The sequence below is a fragment of the Cherax quadricarinatus genome, chromosome 46, assembly GCF_038502225.1.
Source record: "Cherax quadricarinatus isolate ZL_2023a chromosome 46, ASM3850222v1, whole genome shotgun sequence".
In the NCBI taxonomy this organism is placed as follows: Eukaryota; Metazoa; Arthropoda; class Malacostraca; order Decapoda; family Parastacidae; genus Cherax; species Cherax quadricarinatus.
In genome coordinates, this window is record NC_091337.1 from 12,100,519 (window position 1) to 12,120,252 (window position 19,734).

Consider the following 19,734-nt stretch of genomic DNA (forward strand, 5'->3'; position numbering starts at 1 on the left):
GGAGACCAAGAACATTATCCATGGAGGCAAAAGGGAAATGTATGAGAGTATAGTGGTAACAACACGTTTCTATGAGTGTGAAGCACAGTTTGTGAATGTTGCAGGATGAGGCAGGAGGCAGTGGAGATATCATGTCTGAGAGCAATACATGTAAATATTATGCAGAGAATTCATAGTTTGGAGATTAGGAGGTGCTGGATTACTAAAAGTATTATCCAGAGAACTGAGGAGGCATTGTTGAGGCGATTTAATTATTAAGAGAGGATGGAGCAAAATAGGATGACTTGGAAGGTGTATTAATCTGCATTGGAGAGAAGGAAGGGCAAGGGTTGCCCTAGGAAACGTTGGAGGGAGGGGGTAAAGGAAGTTTTAAATGCAGGTGTGTGTGAGCATGTTAGAAAGAAATGGAGGCAAGGGGTTTTTATGATTTGACATGCTGTTGGAGTGTGAGAAAGGTAACATTTATAAAGGGATTCACGGAAAACCAGTTAGCCAAAGTCCTGGAGGATGAAAGTAGAGCGCCTGCACCTTGAAGGAGGGGTGATATTGCTGTCTGGAGGAGTCATCTGCACTGTGATGTTGGCACCCATTTAGCAAAATAGTGATTCAATGAGTGACAGTGAAAGAGTTTTCTTTGTCAGGTCACTTTACCTCAGTGGAAGACGACCAGGGTGTTAAAAAAATGTGAAGAAATCTTATGGTAAAACTGAATAAATAAGCATTGTAGTATTTAATATTTTATTAAGAACCTCTTTGCTTTTAATACATTCATAAAGACAATACTCAAACTTTATGTACACGATAAAATCTTTTAGTTCAATAATTTCACGACTCTACGATGTCTTTGATTTTACCTTCAAGATACTGTACATTTTTCAGCGTCTTTGCCTTCATATTATATTCATAAAAAGGAATTTGTAATGCCCTGTACCCTTTTCTTTCTACTAACTGTACAGCCAACTTATTAACTCCGATTAGTTCCTGAGTACCAATAGTGTAGTCTTTATAACCCCATATAAACATAGCTAACTTCACAGCACCTTCAGGTAATGGCTGTGAGCTCTCCGATTCTCCAAAATTATTACTGTAATCTTGAATTGGTATGGGTTTTCCTTTCTTATCAGCTGCCAACTCAACATCTACAAAGATTCCCATAGAAGTCTGGATATTTTCTCGAATGTATTTGGGTGGAGGGAGAAAGTTGTGCAAAGTGATTTGAATATGTTTGGAGAGCTTTATGTCATCCCTGTTCTTGGAAATTATTACATCTTTAAAATTTGTCATGTCAAGATAAGGACCTTTATATGAAGGCATGTTTAGCTGTGCCACTGCATTAATGTTGAGAAGCTTAGGTTTGACCCCAATCCACAGGTGTTCCTCTGCACCTGGGAGATTTTTAACAAAATCTGGATGCAAAACAGAGGATATATGCCATCCTGTTGCTCTACCTAATACAGACAAGGACCATACAACATCCAACCACGTTGTCTTTCTTGAAAATCCTGAGGGATTAAGTTTTGGAATAAGCTCACTGAACAAAGTTTCAGCATTTGCTGGGACATATGAGACACATGCCAGTGTAATGATTATAGCACCAAGATTAATCATGGAGCAGATTTGCACGTTTTTCTCAACCCACTCTGATAAAACTTCCAGTAGACTTGTATATCTCCATCGCATCTGTCCCATACAAAAAAGAATAGAACTCACTATATTTGGGTTATCTATGTTGGCAACCTGTGGAATCAAATCATTTGCCACTTTTTCTAATAAAACTACATCTGGAAAACTCAGGGAATTCATGGCAAATAAAACATTACAAAGTTGCTTTGCAGTTAATTTTTCTTCTTGTTTTGCCATGTGGAATGACAGTGCTCTTAAAACAGGTGATGCACGTCGTTTGATTTTTCCCAGGACACAGAACACTCTGCTTAGTTCCACGAAGCTCATCTCTCCAGCTAATTCAATACTGCGATCATCCAGGTGTCCAAGAAACTCAGAGGAAAATAAATCAAGATGGTTATAAAATGCTTCAATTTCTGATGCTCCTTTGATTTCAGTCCATCTTCTTTGTAAAGCTTCCAAAGATTCTTTTAGTACCTGAAAGAATAATGCTATCATTAAATTTAGAAAATTAGAAAAAATCAAGCAAAATAAACATCTCTTATATCTGAAGTTTCACTAACACTGAACTGTTCATTCCACAGGTTTGTCGGGGATTCAAACTGGGGTCTATTAAACGAGTCCAACACTATGAATCCCTAAAGAACGTGTGGGAAGTTGTTACATATCCCTTCAAAGGGGAAGTGACTTGATGCTGGTGACAGTCTCTTGATCAATGGAATCAGATATTCCCTTCTTTGGATCAAACATGATAACCTCTCATTCTCCAAACAATGTACTATAATAATAATTTTTTTTTTTTTTACATGTCGGCTGTTTCCCACCAAGGCAGGGTGACACAAAAAGAAAGAAAAAAACTTTCATCATCATTCAACACTTTCACTATCACTCATACATAATCATTGTCTTTGTAGAGGCACTCGATACAACAGTTTAGATGTCCCTTCAAACTGCCAATATACCAAACCCCTCCTTTAAAATGCAGGCATTGTACTTCCCATTTCCAGGACTCAAGTCTGGCTAGCTGATTTTCCAGTCAGGTGTTTACAGTGAAACATATAAATGAACAGTATTTAGATAAGGCTAAAGAGGTTTTTGTGGCATTTATGGATTTGGAAAAGGCTTATGACAGGGTGGATAGAGGGGCAATGTGGCAGATGTTGCAGATGTATGGTATAGGAGGTAGGTTACTGAAAGCAGTGAAGAGTTTTTATGAGGATAGTGAGGCTCAAGTAAGAGTATGTAGGAAAGAGGGAGATTATTTCCCAGTAAAAGTACTTTTGTTTAATAAATGTATGAAAGAGGGGAAGGTACCTAGGGATTGGCGGAGAGCATGTATAGTCCCTTTATATAAAGGGAAAGGGGACAAAAGAGACTGTAAAAATTATAGAGGAATAAGTTTACTGAGTATACCAGGAAAAGTGTACGGTAGGGTTATAATTGAAAGAATTAAAGGTAAGACAGAATGTAGGATTGCGGATGAGCAAGGAGGTTTCAGAGTGGGTAGGGGATGTGTAGATCAAGTGTTTACATTGAAGCATATATGTGAACAGTATTTAGATAAAGGTAGGGAAGTTTTTATTGCATTTATGGATTTAGAAAAGGCATATGATAGAGTGGACAGAGGAGCAATGTGGCAGATGTTGCAAGTATATGGAATAGTTGGTAAGTTATTAAATGCTGTAAAGAGTTTTTATGAGGATAGTGAGGCTCAGGTTAGGGTGTGTAGAAGAGAGGGAGACTACTTCCCGGTAAAAGTAGGTCTTAGACAGGGATGTGTAATGTCACCATGGTTGTTTAATATATTTATAGATGGGGTTGTAAAGGAAGTAAATGCTAGGGTGTTCGGGAGAGGGGTGGGATTAAATTTTGGGGAATCAAATTCAAAATGGGAATTGACACAGTTACTTTTTGCTGATGATACTGTGCTTATGGGAGATTCTAAAGAAAAATTGCAAAGGTTAGTGGATGAGTTTGGGAATGTGTGTAAAGGTAGAAAGTTGAAAGTGAACATAGAAAAAGAGTAAGGTGATGAGGGTGTCAAATGATTTAGATAAAGAAAAATTGGATATCAAATTGGGGAGGAGGAGTATGGAAGAAGTGAATGTTTTCAGATACTTGGGAGTTGACGTGTCGACGGATGGATTTATGAAGGATGAGGTTAATCATAGAATTGATGAGAGGAAAAAAGGTGAGTGGTGCGTTGAGGTATATGTGGAGTCAAAAAACGTTATCTATGGAGGCAAAGAAGGGAATGTATGAAAGTATAGTAGTACCAACACTCTTATATGGATGTGAAGCTTGGGTGGTAAATGCAGCAGCGAGGAGACGGTTGGAGGCAGTGGAGATGTCCTGTCTAAGGGCAATGTGTGGTGTAAATATTATGCAGAAAATTTGGAGTGTGGAAATTAGGAAAAGGTGTGGAGTTAATAAAAGTATTAGTCAGAGGGCAGAAGAGGGGTTGTTGAGGTGGTTTGGTCATTTAGAGAGAATAGATCAAAGTAGAATGACATGGAAAGCATATAAATCTATAGGGGAAGGAAGGCGGGGTAGGGGTCATCCTCAAAAGGGTTGGAGAGAGGGGGAAAAGGAGGTTTTGTGGGCAAGGGGCTTGGACTTCCAGCAAGCGTGCGTGAGCGTGTTAGATAGGAGTGAATGGAGACGAATGGTACTTGGTACCTGACGATCTGTTGGAGTGTGAGCAGGGTAATATTTAGTGAAGGGATTCAGGGAAACCAGTTATTTTCATATAGTCGGACTTGAGTCCTGGAAATGGGAAGTACAATGCCTGCACTTTAAAGGAGTGGTTTGGGATATTGGCAGTTTGGAGGGATATGTTGTGTATCTTTATACGTATATGCTTCTAAACTGTTGTATTCTGGGCACCTCTGCAAAAGCAGTGATAATGTGTGAGTGTGGTGAAAGTGTTGAATGATGATGAAAGTATTTTCTTTTTGGGGATTTTCTTTCTTTTTTGGGTCACCCTGCCTCGGTGGGAGACGACCGACTTGTTGAGAGAAAAAAAAAAAAAAAATTAAAACAATAGCTAAAAATTTTCTGAAGCAGTACCTCCACTAATTTTAGCTACGAGCCGCCACTGGATTTTTTTTGTTTTCAACACATCAGCTGTTTCCCACCTAGGCAGGGTGATCCAAAAAGAAAGAAAATCCCCAAAACGAAAATACTTTCATCATCATTCAACACTTTCACCTCACTCATACATAATCATTGTTTTTGCAGTGGTGCCCAGATACAACAGTTTAGAAGCATATATAAAGATACAATATAAAAAGTGACCTGAAATAATATAATAAATTCCCTATAGAATATAATATCAGGGCCCCAATTATATATATACTGCCACTGGATCTATGACTCAAGAAATCGTAATGACACGATTGCAAATAAACCATACCCCCGGCCGGGATTGAACCCGCGGATCTATACCTGGAGGTTATTCTGGGGATCAATGCCCCCGCGGCCCGGTCCACAACCATGCCTCCCGGTGGACCAGGGCCTGATCAACCAGGCTGTTACTGCTGGTTGCACATAGTCCAATGTACGAACCACAGCCCGGTATATTTTTGTGGGAGGAAATGATAAAATAGACTAATATCTATACAAATTTTATGTATTCATGACATAAAAGTGCCTCTGGCAAGACAGTGATGGAGTGAATAATGGTGAAACTCACCATCATTCACCCTACCTTAGTGGGAAACGGTCGATGTGTTAAAAAAAATATAAATGGCATAGCTAACTTTTTAAAAATTTTCAGTTGCTAATCTCCAAAAAATTTTCAAATATATTTTTTTTTTTATAAACACATCGGCCATCTCCCACCAAGGCAGGGTGGCCTGAAAATATATTTATTGAAAAAATTCACATGCAAGTGGACTCGTGCAGTTCAAACCCATGCTGTTCAAGGGTCAACTGTACTTGTAATCTGGTATGCTGTGTCTGTACCTTTTCATTCATCATCTCACCACTTTCACTCTTAACATATAGAACTATTTACAGTATTGGTTTTCTTATCTTAGCTTTGCCTTACACCTACAAAAAAGTTGTAAGACATTGGGGAAAAAAATATCAACACAACAAGATATTTAACTGGACAAAAATAATTCACCTTTTTCTGTAGTACTGTATCCTGATACTGTACTTGAAAGACCATTATAGATATTAGCATCGGGAAAGATACCTTCCGAATATTCCATAACAGCTGATTTTCAATCGACTGAAAAAAGGGTAAAACCATTAATTAAAAACACTTATTACTATTTACAATGTGTTATGCTATTGAGATATGATGCTATTCATAAATATTCATCATATGATGTTTACATTTCTTTGACTTGTTTTCTTTAGGAGACTTCATCTGGTAATTACAGTACATACATTATGTATTTACAATTTCACAAGAACACTGTCTACATACATGGCTGATAACTCTTCAACCTTTTACCAGGAGATATAAGAACACTATTGCCAGAACAATGACAAAAGTTTTCAAGATGAAACTGGAGCAGTTCCTGTAAGTGCCAGATCAGCCACGTAATCATGGCTATGTAGGCCTGGATGCTATAGACAGCAACAACCTGGTCAGTCACGGCAGTCAACAGAAAATTCTAGTCTCAGGCTGATGTGTGCGAGTAGAACTCTCAAAATTAGTCAAGTAACCACATAGCAAATATTTTACTGTTTGCCAATTGGGAACTGGTTTACACGAGTTGTGTGTTAGTTTCACACCAAAATGTACATCAGTTATGGTGATAATACTATTTTGAAGAAATCAACTGACATTTTCAAAACTATCACTCCAATCAGAATGAAATTTTATATTTAAGTATGCTCCTTACACAGGAGAACTCAAGCTTCAAGCTTGAAGGAGGGATCACCTCAACACTACTACGGGTCCATCATCACAAATCTGGCAATCAGACATCTGGTTCCATCAGTTATTCAGCACTAATTTTGGTTAGGAAGAGTATATGGAGAAAAAGAGAGAAGTTAAGAGAGTGGTGAAGCAATGTAAAAAGAGAGCAAATGAGAGAGTGGGTGAGATGTTATCAACAAATTTTGTTGAAAATAAGAAAAAGTTTTGGAGTGAGATTAACAAGTTAAGAAAGCCTAGAGAACAAATGGATTTGTCAGTTAAAAATAGGAGAGGAGAGTTATTAAATGGAGAGTTAGACGTATTGGGAAGATGGAGGGAATATTTTGAGGAATTGTTAAATGTTGATGAAGATAGGGAAGCTGTGATTTCGTGTATAGGGCAAGGAGGAATAACATCTTGTAGGAGTGAGGAAGAGCCAGTTGTGAGTGTGGGGGAAGTTCGTGAGGCAGTAGGTAAAATGAAAGGGGGTAAGGCAGCCGGGATTGATGGGATAAAGATAGAAATGTTAAAAGCAGGTGGGGATATAGTTTTGGAGTGGTTGGTGCAATTATTTAATAAATGTATGGAAGAGGGTAAGGTACCTAGGGATTGGCAGAGAGCATGCATAGTTCCTTTGTATAAAGGCAAAGGGGATAAAAGAGAGTGCAAAAATTATAGGGGGATAAGTCTGTTGAGTGTACCTGGTAAAGTGTATGGTAGAGTTATAATTGAAAGAATTAAGAGTAAGACGGAGAATAGGATAGCAGATGAACAAGGAGGCTTTAGGAAAGGTAGGGGGTGTGTGGACCAGGTGTTTACAGTGAAACATATAAGTGAACAGTATTTAGATAAGGCTAAAGAGGTCTTTGTGGCATTTATGGATTTGGAAAAGGCGTATGACAGGGTGGATAGGGGGGCAATGTGGCAGATGTTGCAAGTGTATGGTGTAGGAGGTAGGTTACTGAAAGCAGTGAAGAGTTTTTACGAGGATAGTGAGGCTCAAGTTAGAGTATGTAGGAAAGAGGGAAATTTTTTCCCAGTAAAAGTAGGCCTTAGACAAGGATGTGTGATGTCACCGTGGTTGTTTAATATATTTATAGATGGGGTTGTAAGAGAAGTAAATGCGAGGGTCTTGGCAAGAGGCGTGGAGTTAAAAGATAAAGAATCACACACAAAGTGGGAGTTGTCACAGCTGCTCTTTGCTGATGACACTGTGCTCTTGGGAGATTCTGAAGAGAAGTTGCAGAGATTGGTGGATGAATTTGGTAGGGTGTGCAAAAGAAGAAAATTAAAGGTGAATACAGGAAAGAGTAAGGTTATGAGGATAACAAAAAGATTAGGTGATGAAAGATTGAATATCAGATTGGAGGGAGAGAGTATGGAGGAGGTGAACGTATTCAGATATTTGGGAGTGGACGTGTCAGCGGATGGGTCTATGAAAGATGAGGTGAATCATAGAATTGATGAGGGAAAAAGAGTGAGTGGTGCACTTAGGAGTCTGTGGAGACAAAGAACTTTGTCCTTGGAGGCAAAGAGGGGAATGTATGAGAGTATAGTTTTACCAACGCTCTTATATGGGTGTGAAGCGTGGGTGATGAATGTTGCAGCGAGGAGAAGGCTGGAGGCAGTGGAGATGTCATGTCTGAGGGCAATGTGTGGTGTGAATATAATGCAGAGAATTCGTAGTTTGGAAGTTAGGAGGAGGTGCGGGATTACCAAAACTGTTGTCCAGAGGGCTGAGGAAGGGTTGTTGAGGTGGTTCGGACATGTAGAGAGAATGGAGCGAAACAGAATGACTTCAAGAGTGTATCAGTCTGTAGTGGAAGGAAGGCGGGGTAGGGGTCGGCCTAGGAAGGGTTGGAGGGAGGGGGTAAAGGAGGTTTTGTGTGCGAGGGGCTTGGACTTCCAGCAGGCATGCGTGAGCGTGTTTGATAGGAGTGAATGGAGACAAATGGTTTTTAATACTTGACGTGCTGTTGGAGTGTGAGCAAAGTAACATTTATGAAGGGATTCAGGGAAACCGGCAGGCCGGACTTGAGTCCTGGAGATGGGAAGTACAGTGCCTGCACTCTGAAGGAGGGGTGTTAATGTTGCAGTTTAAAAACTGTAGTGTAAAGCACCCTTCTGGCAAGACAGTGATGGAGTGAATGATGGTGAAAGTTTTTCTTTTTCGGGCCACCCTGCCTTGGTGGGAATCGGCCAGTGTGATAATAAAAAATAATAAATAAAATTTCAAATTTCCAGGGTTGCCACACCAACCTGCTGGTACTGTTTGGTGGCGCTACTTGCTGCATAAGTCATTCCAATTTCGTTTTCTCCATTTGTTGTTATAACCTGCTTACTTTTAGCCCTAGCCATAGTTCCAACGAATAAAAGAAATGCTTCTCGTTGTGTAAAGCACCTACACAGTACATTGTCCATTAAAGATAAGGTGGCTTTTAAGTCACTGTCGGTTGCCAAGAGCTCAGTCTTATGATGCAGGGGAATATGCTTTATTATTATGTTAATATCAACATTATGGCTTATTTGCCTATCACAATTGATCTAATATGACATTAAATAAACAATATAAATAACATAAAAACATGTTAAATATTCCAGAATGAATAATATTTGGCATAATACCGAGCAGTTCGACAGAGGTATGAAGAGGATATGGGATACAAGTACTATTCTCCTATCCCTATCTTGGGGGCTTGTATTAGAGAAAACAGAGTATAGCAAAGGGCTAAGTGTGATATACACTCATACTGCACCATAAAACAAACAAAAAAGCTATTTTCTCTACATAGATTATCTCACACAGCAGCATATGTGTAGAGAACCTAGGATAGCCCAAAAAAATCAGACAAAGTGGTCTATTTCTAATACCTGGCTTGGGCTAGCCATATATGATTTTTGGTAAATATTCGATTCCCAGCCAGGGTAGAAACATTGGGTGCGTTTCTTTACACCTGTTGTCTAAGTTCACCCATCAGTAAATGGGTACCTGGGTGTTAGTGGACTGGTGTGGGTCTTATCCTGGGACACTGACCTAATTTGCCTGAAATGCTTAGCATAACAAGGGGCTTTCTATATAGTAGTATGTCACTGATGTCAGTTAGGCCTGTATACCATGTACATTTATTTGTAGTAAATAAAGATATAATATATGTGTTGTGTATTTCTATACGTATATGCTTCTGAACTGTTATATTCTGAGCACCTCTGCAAAAGCAGTGATGATGTGTGAGTGTGGTGAAAGTGTTGAATGATGATGAAAGTATTTTCTTTTTGGGGATTTTCTTTCTTTTTTTTGGGGTCACCCTGCCTCGGTGGGAGACGACCGACTTGTTGAAAAAAAAAAAAAAAAAGATATTATTATTATTATAATTATTTTTTTCTCTCAGTTGTTTCTTGGGCTATCTTACTGAAACATGGGCAATGTATGATGAAAAAATGCTTCTTAATGTACATTAAAAATGAAAGAAATCAGAAAATAAATAACGGAGTTCACTTCTTAGCCATTAGCGGCCTCATAGCAATATATTTTTGTATGGTTTTTATAGTTGTATTCTCGTTTTTTTTTTTGGTCTCATTTGATAGAATGGAAGATATATTACAGAAATAGATATGATTTTGATTGCTTTCATGACGAAAAGTACCTTGAAATTGAGCTCAAAGTAGTGCCAATGTTCGATTCTTTGGCAATGTTCAAGAGAAAACAAATGACGGTATATTTTCGTATGGTTTTGATGGTTGCATTCTTGGTTTTTTGGCGTCATTTGATATAATGAAAAATATATTACTGAAATAGATATGATTTTGATTGGTTTCACAACAAAAAGTACCTAGAAATTGAGCTCAAAGTAGCGGAAATGTTCGATTTTTGCCGATGTTCAATGAACTTTCTTGTGTAAGTCAAGTTGGTTAATTTTATTAAGTGTATTCTAACCTAACCACTCTGTAATCTGGCAAACTCAGTAATCCAGCACACTACAGGTCCCAATGATGCCAGATTTGTGATGGTGGACCTGTACTACTCTCTTAACTGTTATGTTAACCTGTATTTAACTAAAGCAGCAAGAAGCAGAAGCATTTCAGCAATAGATACCCTAGAGTTGCATTTATCCTATTCATCAACCAGAGGAATGTGTAACCAAAAAAATTTCATTAAAGGATATTTGTCAGTGGAAAAAATGTAAAAAAAAATTCTGATTCTAGTCTTCTGAATTTTATATTTATAGTATAGTAGTCCTCCCAAATTCACGGTGGTTACATTCCAAGACAACCCACGAATTTGGAAAAAACCCGAATTCTGAACACTGTTAAAAAAATGCCTATTTTTATAGTTTAAACCCTAAATATGCCCCCAAAACACTAATTTAATTTCAAACTCAGCTTCATACATCACCCTTAAAAAAAAAAAAAAAAAAAATGTAAAGATAAACCCATATACAGGACTGTACTGCTATGTCTCCCGCAGTGCCAGAATGTAAAATACCGATGTTACCCTCATATGTACTGTAATTCATGCAAGCCAGTTTTCTTTGGTATATTCAAATTCATGCAACTGTTTTCTTTGGTATATGTACGGTAAATATACGGTAAGAATTAATTTAGTAAAAGTAAAGTTAAATGTATGGAAATTTTGCTGAATTTATGTTAATACTTACTTTACAAAATTATTAAATTATATTTTTCTTAATATTTAGCGTTAAAACACATAAAATTATATATTGCCACGAAAAAAGCCAAAAAAAAATTTCGCGAATTTGCAAGGATTTCTGCAAGCAATTATTAGGTAGGTTCTAAGGAAAAATCCACAAATTACTGAAGCCATGAATTCAGAACCTCGAATTCGCGGGGGTCCACTGTAATTATATTTGGTCTAAATTCACATACTAGGGTGAAAAATGGTTTGGTGTATGATAACAATAAACACACACCTTTTTTTTTTTTTTTCAACAAGTCGGCCGTCTCCCACCGAGGCAGGGTGACCCAAAAAGAAAGAAAAATCCCCAAAAAGAAAATACTTTCATCATCATTCAACACTTTCACCTCACTCACACATAATTGTTTTTGCAGAGGTGCCCAGAATACAACAGTTTAAAAGTATATACGTATAAAAATACACAATATATCCCACACATACTAAAATAAATAAGTGTGTGTGAGGAATGGTTCTTATGAGATGTACAAGAAATGCAATTTATATGGAGAAAAGTTAACATACGGCTATCAAGCTGAGCAAAATATGTTGAAGTATTTTAAGAAGAGAATGAATAGAATGAAGGACATTACAAAGGGAAGGATAAAATGATGCACGAGACAGGTAACAAATGTGAAGATTTTACCACAAGGCCTGAATAGCCATGCTGTTAAAACAAACCTCTACCACATGGGTGTCACTGTTTACTCCAAGATTCATCAAACTCCTCAGTGCAGCTAATAGAGATGAAGGGGTGCTTCGTACTGTTCCTGCATCAATCAAGTTTATTAATCTGAAAAGAAAAATTATGAAATAAAATAGAAAAATTATTTGGAAATATATTTTTTAACACAGGCAATATCTCACTAAGATGTTATTTAGAATATATACATATATGAAAGTAAATATGTATACTGCAACAATGCTGGCTCCTGATTCTGTTGAATATCTCAGTCACAAACCTATTCCATACATCTACATCACTTTCTTAATTCTTTGCACTCTTCAATTATTCTAGCTCTACTTAAAATGAATGCATATTTATACTATAATGAATCCTTACTTTGTGAACTGTTCCTCAGTCTCAACATCCTTTTTAAAATCAATCTTCTTGTTGGAAACCCAGTCAGAGAGAATATGAAGACCCTGTCAAGGAAATATGAATATTATTTAACGATTTATAAAACATTTCTACTTCTTTCAACAAACCGACCGTATCTCACTGAGGCAGGGTGACCCGAAAGGAAAAACAAAAGTTTCTCCTTTTAAAATTAGTAATATATACAGGAGAAGGGGTTACTAGCCCCTTGCTCCCTTATAAAACAGTGATATGATTATTTCAATTAATCCCCAAGTCTAAAATTCTGCTGTATGGTGCATATCATTATGCATACTTTGTGAACTTGCTATACTAGCCCATGCCTGTGAAGGACATAGGAGAACTGCTAAATTTTCCATCTTAAAGTACCAATTAAAAACTTAAATATATGATGGAGATTTAGTCAGAGGGCTGAAGAGGGGTTGCTGAGGTGGTTTGGTCATTTAGAGAGAATGGATCAAAGTAGAATGACATGGAGAGCATTTAAATCTGTAGGAGAAGGAAGGCGGGGTAGAGTTCGTCCTCGAAAAGGTTGGAAGGAAGGGGTAAGAGAGGTTCCGTGGGCGAGGGGCTTGGACTTCCAGCAGGCGTGCATGAGCGTGTTCGATAGGAGTGAATGGAGACGAATGGTATTTGGGACCTGACGATCTGTTGGAGTGTGAGCAGGGTAATATTTAGTGAAGGGATTCAAGGAAACCGGTTATTTTTATATAGCCGGACTCGAGTCCTGGAAATGGGAAGTACAATGCCTGCACTATAAAGGAGGGATTTTGGGATATTAGCAGTTTGGAGGGATATGTTGTGTATCTTTATATGTATATGCTTCTCAACTGTTGTGTTCTGAGCACCTCTGCAAAAACAGTGATTATGTGTGAGTGAGGTGAAAGTGTTGAATGATGATGAAAGTATTTTCTTTTTGGGGATTTTCTTTCTTTTTGGGTCACCCTGCCTCAGTGGGAGATGGCCGACTTGTTGAAAAAAAAAAAAAAAATTATCAAATCTACAAGAAAAAATGTAAACAAAATACATATATTTAAAAATTATCTTGTTTAATCACTGGCTAATAATTTTGCATTACAGTACTTCGTATTATTTCTAAGTAAAAGCGGGTCTTAGATAGAGATGTGTAATATCACCATTACACATCCCTGGTGCATGCTAGGTTGTTGGGGAGAGATGTGGGATTAAAAGATAATGAATCTGACACAAAGTGGGAATTGCCATAGTTGTTATTTGCCGATGATGGAGTTATTTTGGGAGATTCTGAAGAGAGGTTGCAAAGATTGGTAGAAGAATTTGGGAGGGTATGTAAAACTTCAGAAGAACAAGGTGATGATTTAAAAAAAAAATCTAAGGAATGAAAGATTGTACATCAGATTGGAGAGGGAGCATGTAGAAAGTGAATGTATTCGGATATTTGGGAGTGGACATGTCAATACGTGAACCTATAAAAGATAAGGCGAGCCAGAGAATGAGGGGAAAAAATGTAGGTGGTGTTTTAAGGCATCTGAGGACAGAAGTTCATTTATAAAGGGCAAATAAAGAGGGGACTTTACCAGAGAATGTAAGTGTGAAACATGGGCTTTAAATGATGTAGCAAGGAGAAGGCTGGAAACAGTGAAGATGTCATGTTTCAGAGCAATGTGTGGTGTTAATATTATGCACAGAATTCTTAGCATGAAGATTAGCAGATGGTGTGCCATAATTCAGAGGACTGAGGAGGAGTTATTGAGGTGGTTCAGGTAGGAAAGATAGGAAGTCACCCCAGGAAAGGATTAAGGAGAGGGTGAAGGAGGTCTGTAGTGCTAGGGGCTTGAACATCCAATAGGCTTATGTGAGCATGTTAGACTGGAGTGGATAGATGTGGTTTTTATGGGGTAACTTGCTGTTGGAGTGTGAGCACCATAACATTTATGAAGGGATTCAAGGGAAAGCAGTTTAATGGACTTTGAGCCCTCCACTCTAAAAAAGGGGTGATCACATTGCAGTTCTGAGGGTCATCTCAACTGTGGTATCAGCACACTTCTGGCAAAGCAGCAAGTGAATGAATGACGGTGATTATGTTTCTTTTTTTTTTTTTTTTTTTTGAGTCACTATACCTCAGTGGGAGACAGCTGATGTGTTAACAAAAATATTTATATTGAGAAACAATCTGAAGGCTATTGAATGGGCTGAAGTGTATTACTTAAACAGATTTTGAACTTAGAGTACAGTTTACTTAAAATGAAATTTTCATGGCGAGACAATACAGACAAGGAAATCTGCTCGTAGCTCAGCGACAGCACTGTTGGCTCACAACCATTGGATCCAGTTTCAGTCCTGGGGCAAGTGAAGATGTAATGAATGTTTTCTTATACCTGTTGCCCCAGGGTGATACCCAACTGTTGTGGGTCACTACCTGAGGAGAGGGGAACAGGAAGGAGTGGTAGTATACCTAGGACTAGGCTCTGAAATGATCTAAGGTAGGATAACAACAATTGGCCTGCAAATTCAGTAGTGTAAAAAAGAAAACTCCTGAGAACACATAACTGACAATTTTTAAAAACTAGCACTGAAAATGAAGTAACTGACTGTATACCTGAAATGCAGAAGGGTATGAATCTCCATCAGTGGCTGCTTGTAAAAGGACTGGAACATCCTTTGCATCATTAATAGATGAAAGGTTGCTAGGAGTATCTTGATTTTCTAAGGTCTTTGTCTCATTTACAGAAGTTGGAATACTAGCAGTGTCTTGATTTTCTAATGGTCCCCAGCTGCTGATGGTAGTGGCGGTGGTGGTTAACCTTAGATGACAGGTCTCACTCTGAAAAATAAAAATCCTCTTAGTAATACTGTACTGTATATAATATTTCTGTAATATACTAGATGGCCTTGAATGACCATAAAAACACCACCAAAGTTGAAGTAAAATGAGAGTAACACTTTCTCCATTATAATTCTTTGAATATCTTCACATTTGCTATTTTAATACTGTAAATATAGTACTGTGCAGTATTATTTTCCAATTTCTTGTCTTCTTTCTCATAACATTTCCTCTTTCCTTTTTGAGGTCCATCTTTTCTACTTTCTCACTTGTATGTCCTTGCTGAAGATAATCTTTAGCCCTTCTATAATCTTTACTCTTGATGATCATAGTAAGCAAGCTAGAACTTCACCTGAATAACATTTTTTTAAATTCATGTGAAGCACTAAAGCTTAAGCACCCTGGTGGAACCACCAGTGCTAAAGGAAAAAGATTGAAATAAAAAATGAAGATGATTTAATTTATGTTAAACACAAAATATGTGAGAGTCATTCAGTGCATGAAGAGGTGGAGGCTTGATTCTCCATCTGAATGATAAGCATACCACTGTAGAATTGTTAGACGTGTTTTCTTGTAAAGTGGAACCTCGGTTTTTGTGTTCCCTAGTTTTCGCAGGATTCAGTTTTCGACGACTTTTTTCATCGAAATTTTGTCCCAGTTTTCATACATCTGCTCAGTTCTCGTAAAGCTGAAAATGATCCATAAAAAACTTGTCCACTTCCCCACGTGACTCGGCCACTCAAGCGCCCACACAAAGCATCCCATGCATTCATAACTCAGTCTGCCTTTGTTTCTCGTTGAGTGAGCATCACCCCGCGCGTTCATCCGAAACATTTTGTAATAATCCATTGTTTTTTGTGCTTGTTTATTGAGTGCGATTGCTAGCCACCATGGGGCCAAAGAAAGCTCGAAGCGCCAGCCCTTTGATAAAGAAGGCGAGAAACACGATAGAATTCAAGAAAGAACTCGTAGCAAAGTACAAAAGTGGTGTACTTGTGGCCAATCTCGCCAGGATGTACGGGAAGTTCGCACCAACGATCAGTTCCATCCTGGTCAAGAAAGAAGAAATCAAGGAAGCTGATGTTGCAAAAGGGGCAAATGTGCTAACGAAACAGAGATCACAAGCAAATGAAGAGGTTGAGAAGTAGTTGTTGGTGTGAATCAATGAAAAACAGTTAGCAGGAAACAGTGTTTTGGAGGCGATAATTTGCAAAAAGGCAAGGCAGTTGCAACCCATGTCTGCAACATGTTCAATGACAATGCCTTGTCCTATTTTAGGCAAATCTTAAAGAGGCACCAGAAGCAGACCTCTTTGGACAGATTTTTTGTGTGACAGGGGTCCAGTGACTCAAGCTGGTCTTAGTGCCAGTAAAAGACAAAGAAGGGAAGTAACCCCAGATAGGGCCTTGATACCTGAATTCCTTATGGACAGGGATTCCCCTTCCAAACAATAACCTCTCCTTCTCCCTCTCCCCTCCTAGCTGTCTTCCATACACCAAGAAGAGTCTTCAATTAAGGTAAAAGTGATGTTAAATGTTCATTTATCCATTTCATTAGTCATATATATTTATTTCTCATTTTTTTCTGTATATTAATATTTTTGGGTGTCTGGAACGGATTAATTGTATTTACCTTATTTCTTATGGGAAATATTGCTTCAGTTTTCATACGATTCGATTTTCGTCAGACTTTTTCGAATGGATTAATCACGAAAACTGTGGTTCCACTGTATTTAAGAGCTGAAGGCATTCAAAATGTCTGGAGAAGAATATACAGGTGTCCACCCCTTCAAGAATAAGCTTCACAAGAGAACCTAGTACCAGATGTACCAGTATGGTATATATATGTAGATGAATAAAATTCACAATATCCTATCTGGAACAAATCCTTATTAGCAGTAAAAAAAAAATATGTCACTGATAATTTATTTTTCCTATTGCAGAAGTGTCAGTAATTATCAATCCTACACCTATAAGCAATGTTTCTATGAAGTGAATATCCTAACAGTGACAAGTCCCAAGGCAAAAAAAATGATCTTTCCAACAGATCAAATGGCATATGTTAACAATGTAATTCTCAAAAGCAGCTGCAGTTAATATCCTATCATGTATGAAGGTCATAACTCACCAATGAAAAAGGCGGTGCACAGATTTGAGAAGGCCAGAGTACCCTTGCCCTGGCTCCTCTTAAACATATTGCTACTGTTCCACAACACACTTTCAACATGTTGAAACTTTGCCACATAGGCAATTAGTGCATTTCTGAAAAGAATATACTGTTATTAGATATGTGATAGCCTTCCAACTACCGGGCATTAAGGGCAAATTGTGAGCAGTTATAAAGTGTTTTCAGGGTACCTTAATTACTATAATTCTGGGCAGTTCAAATACTCTGAGCTTTACTTTATTACATTATAGTTTATGAAGCATATAGTGTACTGTATATAGCAGTAGTTAAAATGATCTACCAGGAGTGGACAGGTAAACAGTAAATTATTAGATTCAGCAAAGTACTACATCTGTTGAAAATCTCCAACTTTTAGCTATGTTGTATTCTTCAATAATTACTAAATGAAATAATAATTTGCCAAAGAATATAGATACTGTACATAAGTAAATAACTGATGCTGTATATAACAGTAGTATCAGGGATTTTCACCGCTCGAAAACCCGACTCACTTTTAGTGGATACGTCACTATTGTACAATAATACATTCTAACTAGTCTACACATTATGTAAATAAAAGATACCTATGCCTTCCTCTGACGAAACCTAATTACCTTCTATCCCTCATAAGGGTGCTACTTTAGCATGTGGTCTACCAGCTCATTTACACTAGCATGTGGTCTACCAACACTTTTATACAAACAAATCAGCTGCATCTTTTCTCAGTTAGGTTAGGTTAGGTAAAAAAGATGGCGATAGCCCATGGCATTTAGATTAGCATTTGCAGCATTCGTAGACTACGAATGCTGCGGTAGACCGCACACTAAAGTAGAATCCTCATAAGTTGTATGACCCTTATGGGTTTAGTGTTTACTAATAAATTTAATATGTAACAAAAATAAAAATAAAATAAGTAAATAACAAACCTTACCTAATAATATCCCACTGGTATTTCAAAAAATGTAGCCTCACTGTATTTTAAGGAAATCATGTTTATCTTTATCTTCATTGGTCAACTTCAGGAATGTCACACTTTCAAATATCACAATATGAAAGACTCTCCAGTCTCTAATAATTTCCAGACTGTTTTTTTCAAAGTTTTAAATGGATTATTATTATTATTATTATAATAAAAAAGAAGCACTAAACCACAGTTCTATATGGAAATACTCCACAAGTTCAAGAATTTTGGAAAGGTTACAGGATTGAGTTATGTATGTATGTTTGTATATATGTATGCTTGTTTGTTTGTCTGTATATATGTATGCTTGCTTGTTTGTCTGTATATATGTATGCTTGCTTGTTTGTTTGTATATATGTATGCTTGCTTGTTTGTCTGTATATATGTATGCTTGCTTGTTTGTCTGTATATATGTATGTTTGCTTGTTTGTATATATGTATGCTTGCTTGTCTGTATATGTGTATGCTTGCTTGTTTGTCTGTATATATGTATGCTTGCTTGTTTGTATATATGTATGCTTGCTTGTCTGTATATGTGTATGCTTGCTTGTTTGTTTGTATATATGTATGCTTGCTTGTTTGTTTGTATATATGTATGCTTGCTTGTTTGTATATATGTATGCTTGCTTGTTTGTATGAATGTTTTGCTGGCCTGCTCATGTGATGCTGGGTAGTCAGGCTGACACTGGGTAATCAGACTGAGTACACTAAAACTAACACAAATATAAATAAGACTAGCACCAAGAACAGTCTGAAACTGACAATAGTTAGTCTGATATTGACATTAGTGTGAGGCTTAACACCGGGTAGTCACCCAGGTGCTGGCTCTTGAAGCCATGAGAGAGTGGACTTAGTAGCGACCACCGAATAAGCAGGGCCAGGAGCTGTAATTCGACCCCTGGAACCACACACAAGTGAAAATATAAGAAAGTACCCAGGTGCTCACACCGGTGCACACAAAGCCATGGTGAGCATCAGCCTGAGTAAGAAATCGATTTTCAAAAGGGACATTATTGTATCATTTATACAATAATATCCCTTGTAGCCAGGAACAGACAACCTAAGTTACATAATACATGAAGTTTACCTTAATTTACGCAGACATTTTTCTTGTTCACAATGTAAAAGTTATTAAAGGCCAACACAGCTGGTTGAATGACATCCTGTCTTCCAGACTCCAGGGAGAAAATATTGTTAAATCTGGGAGGTAATGGGAAATAAATGTTCTTTTCGGACACAAGGAAATAGGCGTTTTCAAACAGAGTGAATCTTGCCAATATAAACCCTGGAGAGTGTGACGCCCACACACTGGAGTGACCGGAGTCACTCGCATACCGTCTTAAATTCAGAGAGAAAAATAATTGACTAGTGTCTTAGTAGCTGACCAATATGTCGAGCTGACACTGGAAGAGTTTTATTTTACTCCTCATGTTCATCCTGTGCTTGATAAGGAGGGATAAGTATCTCAAAGCGACGTATAAGCCATATAATTCCTTAAGAGCATCACCGTTCGTGA

General features: G+C 37.7%; 1 protein-coding gene across 3 annotated transcripts; it reads right to left on the reverse strand.

Moving 5' to 3' along the window:
- Positions 1 to 721: 721 nt before the first annotated feature.
- LOC128696695 (FAST kinase domain-containing protein 4) lies at positions 722 to 19,635 on the reverse strand. Of its 3 annotated transcripts, none has more exons than XM_053788052.2 (8): positions 18,981 to 19,112; positions 18,189 to 18,340; positions 17,219 to 17,352; positions 14,867 to 15,091; positions 12,253 to 12,335; positions 11,871 to 11,982; positions 5,753 to 5,860; positions 722 to 2,100 (listed from the first exon to the last, which is right to left on the reverse strand). In XM_053788052.2, the coding sequence occupies exons 3-8, from the start codon at positions 17,333 to 17,335 to the stop codon at positions 826 to 828; spliced, it is 1,920 nt and encodes a 639-aa protein (XP_053644027.1). In that variant the 5' UTR covers positions 17,336 to 17,352; positions 18,189 to 18,340; positions 18,981 to 19,112; the 3' UTR covers positions 722 to 825. The 3 variants fall into 3 exon arrangements, with proteins under 3 accessions (XP_053644027.1, XP_069950628.1, XP_053644030.1); XM_070094527.1 differs by having other exon boundaries at positions 19,002 to 19,020; XM_053788055.2 differs by lacking the exons at positions 18,189 to 18,340; positions 18,981 to 19,112 and adding an exon at positions 19,306 to 19,635.
- Between the last annotated feature and the right edge of the window lie 99 nt (positions 19,636 to 19,734).